The 12,374-nt window shown below is 38.6% G+C and overlaps 2 protein-coding genes across 2 annotated transcripts in view; one reads left to right on the top strand and one right to left on the bottom strand.

The window, feature by feature from the left end:
* LOC143856475 (uncharacterized) overlaps positions 1 to 9,849 on the top strand; it is a 33,104-nt gene extending 23,255 nt beyond the window's left edge. Inside the window, exons 4-6 of the mRNA XM_077366709.1 lie at positions 6,114 to 6,195; positions 7,297 to 7,493; positions 9,313 to 9,849. Coding sequence (XP_077222824.1) covers positions 6,114 to 6,195; positions 7,297 to 7,493; positions 9,313 to 9,570 — 537 coding nt within the window. The 3' untranslated portion in view covers positions 9,571 to 9,849. The remainder of the gene's footprint in view (positions 1 to 6,113; positions 6,196 to 7,296; positions 7,494 to 9,312) is intronic.
* A 1,934-nt stretch (positions 9,850 to 11,783) lies between these two features.
* On the bottom strand, positions 11,784 to 12,089 carry LOC143855898 (uncharacterized). Its single transcript, XM_077365950.1, has one exon. It carries the CDS (start codon positions 12,087 to 12,089, stop codon positions 11,784 to 11,786), a length of 306 nt encoding a protein of 101 aa, XP_077222065.1.
* Between the last annotated feature and the right edge of the window lie 285 nt (positions 12,090 to 12,374).

Here is a 12,374-nt window from a genome sequence, read left to right as displayed (position 1 = left end):
ACTACATCCTAAGAAAATTCAAAAGCTTCATAGAGATGTTTTTTCCTGAAGGAAATGGGGAGAGCAAATAGATGAAACACCTTGTGAAGTAGAAGTGCCTGTGTAAGCTGAAAGAGTGGGGTGGCCTTGGCCTTGGTAACTTGTGCTTAAGGAATAAGACTCTTTTGGGCATGGTTATTCCACTGAAATGCTACGTAATGACTAAAATGTTTCTGTTTCCATCCCCACCAAAACCGAAACCGAAATGACCAAAATGCATAAACCAAAATCGTAAGTTTAATAGTCGTATACTTTATTAGTATGTATTATATAATTATATTTATACGAAGTGAATGCAAAATGTGATGCATGCATTATTTATAAATATTTATATGAATTACATGTGAAATTTGGCGGGTACTAAATTGTTTGACATGCACGACAGTGCATATCATAAGCTGTTTGATGTTTTTAAACCATTATGGATGGTTGTCTTACTTACATGATGATTTCTAAGTGTGTATTTGTTCTTATTCTAGCATTTCCTGAAGTTTCATCTTTAAATTCTATCATTTGCATATGCTTTCATACGTTTCCTTGATTTTACAGGATTTCCACCGAAATTTCAAACCGAAACCGAAATGTTTCCGTTTCCGTGAGGTCCAAAATTGAACCCGAAACCGAAATTTAAAACCTTGCTTTTTGTGAAATTGGCTAGGAGTTTGGGCAAACTAAAGGCATTACTTTGGAAGATCTTCATAACTAGGAGGATTGGGAGAGCGTTTGGTAGATGTAGAGACCCGATTTCACGTTAGTCTATTTCTGTATTAGAGAAGAGTTTCTCTCTAGGGTTAGGTTTAGAATGGGTAGGGTGAGAAGGTTGGAGGATAAGATTTTGCAAAGATTTGAGGTTTAGTGTTCTTTTGTACCATGCTTAATCAAGTCTCTATGGATAAGTTTGCGAGGAAGCGACGCAAATTATTGATCGTTGTGTGCGTGTGTGTTGCGTGGGTTTTGCCCCGGGGGGGGGGGGGGGGGGGTGGGGGGGGTGTTGCTTTCTTGTGTTAGGTGGGTTACTAGAGGAATTTCTTGTGTCTCATCTTGGTGAGTACCAAACACTTAGGGTGTGTTTGGATTGCAGGAATCATGCGCTGGAACCGGGATCTGGCATTTGTTTAAAAAAGAGAATGGAATCAAGGGGGTGGAATTAGAGGGGATGCCGGAATCTGTTTCCTTCCCCAAGAGATGGTATTCTTATTCCACCCCGATTGAAATGAAATTTTTATTATATTTTTTGACTTAAAATATTTATTATAATTTGTTTCTCATTCTGTTTTAAGGGAGAATCAGAATATGATTTTGATTACTGATTCTGGCAATCCAAAAACAGCCTCAAAGTATCTTCTCTATGAGATCATTTATTTGCTGACTTGTACCAGTTTAGAGGTCCTCTTTTCCATGGAGTCATATTTAGATCCCATCTCTTCGAAAGGGTACAAGGCTCGTGTTTTGACAGTAGCTTTACAAAAGATAAATGCTGTTGATTTTTTTTGAGGAGGAATTGTGAGGTGGCTAACAGATTTGAAATGACATTGCTTGGCCAATGCAATGAAGTACATGACTGTGGCGTTTGGTTGATAAGATTAAATACCTTTATAGAGGACATGATTTTGCTCTTACAGGTATCCCTAAGGGGCCATCTCCCTTAGGATAACGTATATTTTGGGATGTTTCATTGACTATCTCCCTTCTATGTACTTGGGTCTCCCATTGGGAAAGGGAAGGCCTCTGAAAAAACAGTGGGATCACATTGTTAAAAGGGTGGAGATGAGGTTATTAGACACGTGGAAGCAAAATGCAGTTTCATTGGGAGGAAGAATTACTTATCAAAGCCTTTCTAGCAAATATCCCGATCTACCAGTTGTCTATTTTCCATTGCCCTAAGAGTGGTGAATAAAACCGAACAGATTCAAAGAAGACTTTATTTATTTATTTATTTTTTATTTTTATTTTTATTTTTGTGGGGGGGTGCAAATGACAAGCAGAAAATTCACTTGGTCAAGTGGCAAGAGGTGTGCAAACCGATTGGGCTGGGAGTAAGGAGATTAAAGGAGGTCAATAAGGCTCTTTTGGGTAAGTGGCTTTGGAGATTGCGTGAAGAAAGAAGTCATCTATGGGTGAGAGTTATAGAAAAGAAATATGGAGCCCTGGCTGGGATGTGGGAATCAGACAATAAATTCAATCATAGGAGTGTCACGGTGTGGAGGGACATTCTAAAGTTAAGATTTATGTTTAATGAAGGGATTCAGTTCAGAGTATACCTAGGGGACATGATAAGATTTTGGAAGGATAAGTGGTGTGGCGATGTGGCTATGTGAATTGTTCAATGATCTCTTTGCCATGGCTAATGAGAAGGAGGGTTGGGTGAAGGACTGCATGGTTCGAGAGAATTCCTTGGAATATTCACTGGCGAAGGAATTTTTTTGAAAGGAAACTCGAGAGAGTAGCCCATCTCTTGGGTTGTTTGGATAGATTGTTCATTAAGAGCTCTGGTTCAGATAAGAGAGTTTGGATCTGGTGCACGTTAGGGGTTTTCAGAGTCAAATCATTTTACCTCTGGCCCTCATTTTGCATGCCATCCCTGCAAGCTGCCAATGCATGGGATATTTTGGCTCCCCCTAGGGTGCGAGCCTTTGGCTGGACGGCTATCTTAGATAAACTTTTGACAATTAATCACCTTCATAGCCTTCACATGTTGATCGTAGACCACTATGCTCTTTGTTTACAAGTTGGGGAAACAATGGAGCATTTACTTGTTGCTGCAAATTTGCTAGGGAAGTTTGGAACGATATTCTTCTCAAATTTGGAATTACTTGGGTATTCCCAGCTCGCTTGAATCTTCTCATAGACTCAATGGTCGTTTGCTCCATGGAAAAAGCGAGGGAAGGTTCTTTGGAATGCGAGCCTGCTTGCTACTATATGGTCCCTTTGGAAAGAAAGAAATGCTAAAATCTTTTTGGGAGTAGCTAAACGGACCCAATTCATCTTCATAAAGGTGATTGCATTGACTATATCGTGGGTCCGGGCTCTCCCCACCTTTAAATTTGTCTCTTCATATGATATTGGCATGGTTGGAAGGAGGTATGTTTTGATGGTGTTCAGAGTGAACCGGAGTCTTCGAGGTGGTCCCCTCCTCTGGAGGATTCCCTTAAGCTAAAATTTGATGAATCTATGATGTAGGACGATCGAATGTTGAATTGATATATCTCTCTGATGCCAAATCTGATGAAAGATGAGTATATAGAAGGGACGCTAGGGGTGAAAAGGATGCGTAAAAATTAGGTTTTGGTTCCGAAAATAAGTTATGGGATTGGAAAAATATTTCTACTAGGTTTAGCGTAGGTTTAGAGTGGCGCAAACATATGCCAAGAGGTTTTCGAATGATGCCGGGAAGGTATAAAATTCGTTTTGGGGAAAAACGAAAGAGAAGTAGGATAGAGATGGATTTGAATTATGTTTCTAAGTTTGAATATTTTTTTTAGGGATTTGCTAGGGTCCATCGCAAAAGGGTTTTTGTGGCTGGTCTGTCGCAAGTCACACCAACCACCTCATGAATGGAGACAACAGGTATGACGTGTGACAGACCAGCCGCGAAATGCCTTTTGCGATGGGCACTAGCAATTCCCATTTTTTTAATAGGTATTTTGGGGTTTTGTGGAGAAGAACTCAACTCAACTCAACTAAGCCTTTGTGGAGAAGATGAGCGAAAAATAATGCAAGAGAGGTTTTCGGGTTCTTAGCAAGGTGATTTATGGGAAAAATCAGAAAAAAAGAAACATGAAAGAGATAAGTAGCAAGGTTGGAATCTCACCAACTAAAAACCCAGGGCTTCAAACCAAGGGGTTCTTAGGCATCGCACCATAGGGAAGATTAAGGCATCACACGATTCACACCTTTGCAAGAGTAGACTTCATATCCACACTAGAGGAAATAACTTCAAATCTTTTCATTCATCCATGGCATAACATAGCATTCTAGAAAAGTGCCCTAAGGCTTACAATATATATGAAAAAAGAAGAGAACTAGAAAGTTCTAATACCCTAAAGAAAAAACCAAGTCTTTTAGACCAAAATACCCTCTTGCTTCCTTTCTACTTTAAAAATCCCGTTATACTCATGTGGGGCCTCTTTAAAACACACATAACTCAAAGAACTTCAGTTATTTTGATGGGAAAAGACTCTAATACCCCTATTATAACATAAAGGACTTAAAAGACACCTAAAACACACTTAAAAATTAAAATATGGCCCTACGATGGTCTCCATCAATCTAGCGTGTTAAACCCGGGCTGTGCAGGTGTGGGAGGGCTTCTAAGAAATGTGGATGGCGTCACTCTTTGGGCTTCTTCCGGCCCCACGGGGATCGCTGACTCTAATGAGGCGAAGGTTCGAGCGGTTCTCCAAGGCATTAAGTTGATTGAGCTGCCGGTCTCATCGAGAGAGATAGTAGAGGGAGACTCTCTAATGTAATAAGATGGCTAAATGGTAGTTGTTCGCCTCGCCGGAGATTTGCCAGCTGGATCGACGAGATTATGGACCGAGTGGGGAATTCAGATTTTTCTTTTCACCATGTGAAAAGTTCTGCTAACTCGGATGCAGATAGATTTTCTAGGGAAGGAGTAGCGAGAGATGAGCTCTTCCTTTTTTATTTCTTCCCCCGTGACGGGTTGTATTTTTCTTTTCTCTCTCTCTTTCGCTGTCCTCCTCAGTCAGCTTTGTACATTATCTTTTTTCTGTTAATGAGACATAGCCATTCAAAAAAAAAAAGGGTATCAGGGCTAAGGAATTAGTAGATTCATTAGTAAAAGATGGTGTTTATATTTAATGTGACTTGCTTTATATGGGTCAATCATTGCACCAGTTATAATTTCCTTTTTTATTTTAGTAAATTTCTTTCATCCTTCTATTTTCTAGGTAAAATAAAATAAAACCATCATTTTGATGGTTGCGAAGCTTTAGAGCTACTGGATGAAAAGTAATCTTCTTGGAAAAATCATGAAAGAAAGTCTAAACAAGAGTTATTTTGTACCAACTTCCAAAATACTTCTTCTGATGAATTTGTGTTATTAGGTAGAAGGCAGTCCTTAGGAAAATATAGAATGTGCTTGGGCTTAAGTGGGAGGTATTCTCCTTTAATATTAAAAGGGTTTTTTTTTGTACCAGCTTCAAAGCAGGTGTTTTGGTGGGTTTTAGTTATTGGCTGCCAAGAACTATTCTTGGAAATATGGCATGCTTTATTCTATTTAGAAAGCACTCCTTTTATGTTTTAGTGAGGATAGTATCTTACCAGTGTTTAAAAATGCGGATGCGGGTCAAAATTCGGCCAAGAAAAATCCTTGTTAACTTGGCGTGGACACGGCCAAGAACGCGGTTGACGCGGCCGAGTACTCGGTTGATGTGGTCATAACTCAGGAGAGTCAAAGGGGTTTTTATTGACTTTGTAAGGCAAGACACGGAACGCGGCCAAGGCAAAAGGAGTCAACTTGGGGGAGTCCACGATGATGCAGGGGAGTTTTGAAGCTATGTTTCTTACCAACTTTCAAAGCAGCCTTTGTAGTGGGTTCGAACCATTTTGTAGCCGGCACTACTTGCTCAATTTTCTGGCATGCCCCCTTTTTTGGTTTTCAATGACATTGGTTTTTATACTAACCTCCTAAGTGGGGGTGTTTTTTATGGATTTGGCCCGTTTAGCAGCTGTACATCTAGTTTGGAACATTTTCAATGAAAGAAGCATTGCTACTATCACTGTTGTTAAGGGTTTCTACAACAGTTAGTGGAATCTCTGACAATTGAATAATTGCAAGTAATGTTCTCAACGATTATCACAAGAAAATAAGAATTGAGTGGGAGACTGGGAGTTGACTAAAGTGTTTAGATGAATGATATTCAGACGTTAGTCAAAGCATGAGAAAAAATATTGTTTAATGAATTAATTACTTCTAATGTTACAATTTTTTTCGTTCCAGTGTTTGACATGTTGCTATACTAAAAAAAAGTGTTTGACATGTTGCTCCTTCATAGAACCTCGTCCCTTAATTAATTTCCATTTCTATTTCCTGTGGTTACCATGGTTAGGAGCGTGAACATGCTTTTGCTCCACAAAGGAAGAAATTTGTACGAGTTGGGATTTTCAGGTCTGGTTGGCGAATCAGGAAAGGCAAGTTCCTTGCTCGCTATTCTCATCAGTTCTTTCTCTGTTTCTCTTATTCTTACTGTTTTTCATTTAGCAAACAATCAATTGCCCATATAACCAGCTATTTTTCCAGTTTTTGAAACTCACCGATCAACTAAGAACTTGGATGGCTCAACATGGTTTGTTTGGTCTCGTAGAACCACCTCACAGCCCTCCGCAATTTTTTGGTATAACTGGAAAGGTGTTCACTGATTTTGGAAACTAATGACTGGGTTCGAAATTTGACTGAGTTTTCAATGTCTGAACTTCTAACATGTGTTTCTTTTATAGATCCTTCCTGTATGCCTACGAAGTCCGGGTTTCAGTGAAGCTTCAAACCACTTTAATTCCTAAAAGAACCGAAATCCCCTTGACGTCATTTTGGTATCATTGTTATTATGGGGCTCTCTCACTCCGTGATTTTTTTCTGGCCATTGGGATTCTATTGGTTCTGCGTTTGGTTTGGGCAAATTGAGATGATACCTGATAGCTTTATTTTAATATCTTTGTTGTTGTTGCTCACTTTAGTTCCATGGCGTTTGTCACTTTCTTTGGAATCTTATTGATTTTGTATTCTGTCTGACTCTTAGCAATTGCAAATTGAGATGTAACTGATTGTTTTGGGCGATTGAAATGTTCCATAACAGATACATCTCATAAGTACCTGCAATGTGTTACTCATTTTTCACCCTGTAAATACCCACAAATTTGAAATATTCTATCCAATGTTAAAAAAGCATACTGATGGCTCAGTTTGTTGGCTATTGGGCACTGAGTTCAAGCTCCACTTTAATGAAAAATTTGCCAAATCGATCTCCAACATGGCCGATCATTTACTGCAAGGCTTATGTTGACCAAGGGTGCATTTTGGTTCTATACCCAAACAACGCCTAATCCAAGTCAAACTCGAGTTAAGAAGGAAGAACCGATTTCCTAGAAAACATAACCACTTGAGTGGTTGCAATTGCTCTGGTTCCAGTTCCAATGGTTGAATCAAGAAATCTGCTTAATTTTCTGAAATAAAACCTTGTTTATTCCTGTAGGATTTCTTGTTCAGTTCTGACTAGTTTATGGTACTAATTACAGTCTATGGTAGAGATGCATGTGAGATCACGATGGTGCACCAAGAAGATGCTGGGCTGAATGTGGAGATGGCAAAATTTGTCTTTGCAAAGGGAATATGGAGTTACGTGTGCAAGATGGACAGCGCACTGCGTAAATACTCTCCTATTAGCCACACCCAGCCGAGCTCAGCTGTGACTGCGCTCGAGTTTATTCGGAAGGTGAGTTTTCCATCCACCATATATAACCACCTGTAATGCCTGATATTTCTTCACGCTTATCAAAAGCACTCTGATGGACTCAGAACTTGGTGGACTCAACTTGGATTGTCTAAGCTACTGAGTAGCAATCCCTAAATTAAATTCCACAAGAACGAAATGTCAATTTTTTACTTTTTTTTTTTTTTTTTGAAATAATTTTGTGCCACGAAGCAATTTGAGGGACAATCAGTTCATTTTTTTTTTACTAAATTTGAACTTGAAGCTTAGGGACCGATTTCCTTGTCAAGTCCAACTGTCCAAATATATTCAGATTGGTCTTTTGCACTGCAACCAGTTTGGATGACCAGGGGTGGTTTATTGTGGATTTTGCCTTAATATTCGATGTGCAAATACCTCAGTTAGAAGAAAACTGTATAAATAAAAGTACTTGCAGTAAATACAGATTTATGTATTTATGCTTATGGTTTTCTTCACATTGATGTACTAGTATACACAAGTATACATAGATGCATCTGTGTATGTGTGTATACTAAGAAAGTGTTACATATTTCCTTATATATATATATATATATATAGAGAGAGAGAGAGAGAGAGAGAGAGAGAGAGAGAGAGAGAGAGAGAGAGAGAAAGAGAGAGAGAACGGTTTCTACACACAAGTGTAGATAAGTTATCTACACACTAGCTTAAAATATAGTGGAGGCCTACATTGTTTGGGTGATCCAAACCATTCATTTAATTGGCCCTCACATAGATAGGGTGTCCACAAAAAATCAGCTCCATAGGATCATCCCAACCCTACGATTTGTGGAGGTAAAAATGGACGTGTATAAACCCTTCACAAATCTGTCCATCTTTTGCCTCCACGGTTCGAAGGGTTAGAATGATCCTATGGAGCTGATTTTTTGTGGACACCCTATCTATGTGAGGGCCAATCAAATGAATGGTTTGGATCACCCAAACAATGTGGGCCTCCACTGTATTTTAAGCTAATGTGTAGATAACTTATCTACACTTGTGTGTAGAAACCGTTTTCTCATATATATATATATATATATATATATATATATAAACACAGACCAAGAAGGTCCCTGGAGGTACAATCAAATATACATCAAACAAAAAGCTTGGGAGGAAGGAAGTCAAGGAGCTTGACACTCTCTAGTAACCCTTTTCTAGCTAACCTATCTGCCTCACCGTTAGTTGATCACCTGACATGGGTGAAAGATATTGATGCCACACCAATTCGGTCCCATATCTCATCAAATAAGGAGGCAAACCTCAACGGTACCGCTTTTACACCTCTCAACCATCTGATAACGTTGAGAGAATTCCCTTCCACCTCCACCTTGTTGAGGTTAACGTTATGAAGCAATTTGATCCCTTGGTGAACGGCCCTTACTTCTGCCTCATTTGCATCTACCAACCCAATCAGACCTCCAAAAGCCCATATCTTCTCCCCCTCTTCATTTCTCAGAAGGCCACCAATGCCGGAAGGCCCAGGATTCCCCATACTTTGTATATACATATATATTATAGAAAGAAAATACAACATCCACCCACCCACACATACACATATATAAGTATATACAATATTATCGAGAAGCGTGCAGGTATACATGTAGACCTGATCACTAATGTATGTGTTACTTTTCTCCCATTTATGTAGAGAAGAGGAAGTAAAATTTTCATGAGAGACTTAATATTGTGGATTAATTTTCTCTATAATTTTAAAAATACATCTTTCTAATAAAATATGTATATGATCAATTTACTCATAATTTTAGATGTATATTTATATTCTTATATTCTTCTTCTTTAGGTCCCATCTGAATTAGAGACTGGGACCCAGATTGCCGGTCAGGACCTTCCTGAAAGCTCTCTAGTGGGGGAGTTTAGAGAGAAGAAATTGCATAAAAGACCGTCAAAGAAAATCATAGCAAATGGTCTTCTTGTTGTTGGAAGCATCATTTACCTGTCTCGAGGCCATGCAAACGTTGGTGTTAAGCTCGCTATGGCGTGCATACTGAAGAAACTCACTAAACATGGAGCCGAGTCAAGCCGTGCTGCGCTGCATTGAGCCGAGCCAAGTTTGAATAAAAGAATCACAACTGATCTTTGGGCTCGAGTCGTGCCAAGCCGATCGATTATGATTTTCTGTATCATACTCAACTTCCATCTAATTTCTTTATTTTCCCTTTTCTTGTATTTGTGATTTTTTTTTTGATGGGTTTTTTGTATTTGTGAATTGTTGACTACATGTATGTAGTAAAAGGTCAATGTATATGGGAGAAAGTGTATGGATTTCCTATTGGAAGTGGTAAAACATAAAACATTAGATGTTAAATGTGTTTTTTTATGTTTGGCTGCTTTCATTATATTTTCATTATATTACATTTGCCCTTTCTTTGATTTATCCGAGTTGTCTATTCTGATAGATTCTTTGAAGGGATGTTTGATAGATTCTTTGATGAGATGTTTGATTCGGTGCGTTCTTCATCTATGTCGTTCAAGCATGTTCGTCGCTCGGCTAACAAGGTGACGGATAGCCTAGCTAGAGAAGGGGTGGTTAAAGAGGCATTGACTATGTTTGACTCTCTTTCTCCTTCAGTTCTTTTGTTCATGCAAAAATATCGATTAACAAAAAATAAGTTTTCTCTCTCTTGAAGTTCTAATGCTAATTTGGATAATGTATATATATATTTTATTTCGGGCACATTAATGCTAGGGACTTGTTCTGGAAGGATAAGCAACTTCAACTCCACATGTTGCACTGGAACCCAATTTGTTAACCCAAACATAGTGGGTCTTGGCTTTAGACATTTGGATAGAATGAACTTCTTGCTAAACATGGCTAGTCTGTTCTCACTCAAGCATACTCTTTTGGGTTCGGCTGGTCACAGCCAATTATTGACATAGACCCACTTTCCTAACATCTATCCTTTCCCTAAGGGTTCACTTGGTTGCACTGCAAATTGGGAAAATCAAAGTAAGAGGACGTGGTTTTCTTTTCTAGCATTGTTTGGTTGTCATTTACTATTCACATGAGTGTCTTTGTCAGCTGTAAATTTTCAAAGGCAAACCCTTTTTTACTGTTTGACTTTCTTCTCAGATCAAAAGGAAACGGTAAGTAAAGAAATACAAATTTATTTTCCTTATACTGACTGCGGGTCCGTGTGGTTACACCAAAAATAGGGTAAATGGTAAAAAAGTATATTTACCTTTTTCTAGTATTGTTTGGTCCCCATTTACTATTTCTTTCCTGTCTAATCTCAGGAGAAAAAGGAAAGCAAAGAAATGAGAATCTATTTTCATTTCCTTCAACTTCTATATTATGTGCATCCAAATGGACTTGAAAGAAACTTGAAAAGGGATTCTCAAGGCTTGAATTATTGAGAAATTATAACAACCGTGAAGTCAAGTGTAGGTTGTACGATAAAAGTACCACCCTTGATATTTGATCCAACATCAGACTTATAAAAAGGGGTCTGCTGTTGGATCAAACATCAAGGGTGGTACTGCCCACACTTGACTTCACAACCGGGCACCATATATAATCTCTGAATTATTCTTCACAGAGGATTACACAATGTTCACTCTAATCCATTGCTAGAAAGACCTTTGAATTAGTCCGGTGACTCTTGCCTCAATATTTCCTACTCGTTCCCTCTACCAGAAAAATCTAAATGAAAAGGTCAGTAATCTAACTGAACCTCAACTAGAACACATGGAATCTATTTGAAATCCAATGCCAATTGGGCTATTATATGCTCAATTGGGTGTGTTCGGCAACAATTCTAATTCTCGCAGAATAAACACGCAAAAATGGGAGACTGGGTATCGCCCAAGCTTCAAAAAAACGGGTGGAAATTCGGTTCTCCAATGCTATTTTTGATGGGATTTGGAGAATTGGCTAATTGTTGTAAATGGCCACCTAATTTTGGTGGCCATTAATGGATAACCACCTCATCCCCTCCCCTATAAATAAGGGGTATGAGTTAATGAAAATAGATAACGAGAAAATCTCTCTACTTCACTCTCTCTCTCTCTCTCATACACTCTCTCTCTTACATGCACACACTCTCTCTCTCTTACATACTCTTTCTCACACTTACTCTCTCCCTATCTCTTATAACTGGCAAAAAGAATTCATTAAATAAAAACAGAGACCAAGAAGGTGCCTGGAGGTACAATCAAATATACATCAAACAAAAAGCTAGGGAGGAAGTCAAGGAGCTCGACACTCTCTAGTAACCCTTCTCTAGCTAACCTATCTGCCTCGGCGTTAGCTGATCACCTAACATGGGTAAAAGATATTGATGCCACACCAATTTTGTCCCATATCTCATCAAATAAGGAGGCAAACCTCCACGGTACCACTTTTACACCTCTCAACCATCTGATAACGTCGAGAGAATCCCCTTCCACCACCACCTTGTTGAGGTTAACGTTATGAAGAAACTTGATCCCTTGGTGAACGACCCTTACTTCTGCCTCATTTGCATCTGCCACCTCAATCGGACCTCCAAATGCCCAAATCACCTCCCCCTCTTCATTTCTCAAAAGGCCACCAATGATGGAAGGCCCAGGATTCCCCATACTTTGTATATACATATATATTATAGAAAAAAAATACAACATCCACCCACCCACACACTCACATATATAAGTATATACAATATTATCGAGACGTGTTCAGGCATACATGCATACATGAACACTAATGTATGTGTTACTTTTCTCCTATTTATGTAGAGAAGAGGATGCAAAATTTTCATGAGACTTAATATTGTGGATTAATTTTCTCTATAATCTTAAAAATATATCTTTCTTATAAAATATGTATATGATCAATTTACTCTGAATTTTAGATATATATTTATA

Source organism: Tasmannia lanceolata, unplaced genomic scaffold (genome assembly GCF_043159265.1).
Source record: "Tasmannia lanceolata isolate RefF3 unplaced genomic scaffold, GAP_Taslan_0.1 ptg000023l, whole genome shotgun sequence".
NCBI lineage: Eukaryota > Viridiplantae > Streptophyta > Magnoliopsida > Canellales > Winteraceae > Tasmannia > Tasmannia lanceolata.
This window is presented reverse-complemented; position numbering and strand designations above follow the sequence as displayed.

Coding starts and splice junctions, on each gene's coding strand:
- LOC143855898 (XM_077365950.1), bottom strand. CDS start 12,089: ATGGGGAATCCTGGGCCTTCCATCATTGGTGGCCTTTTGAGAAATGAA.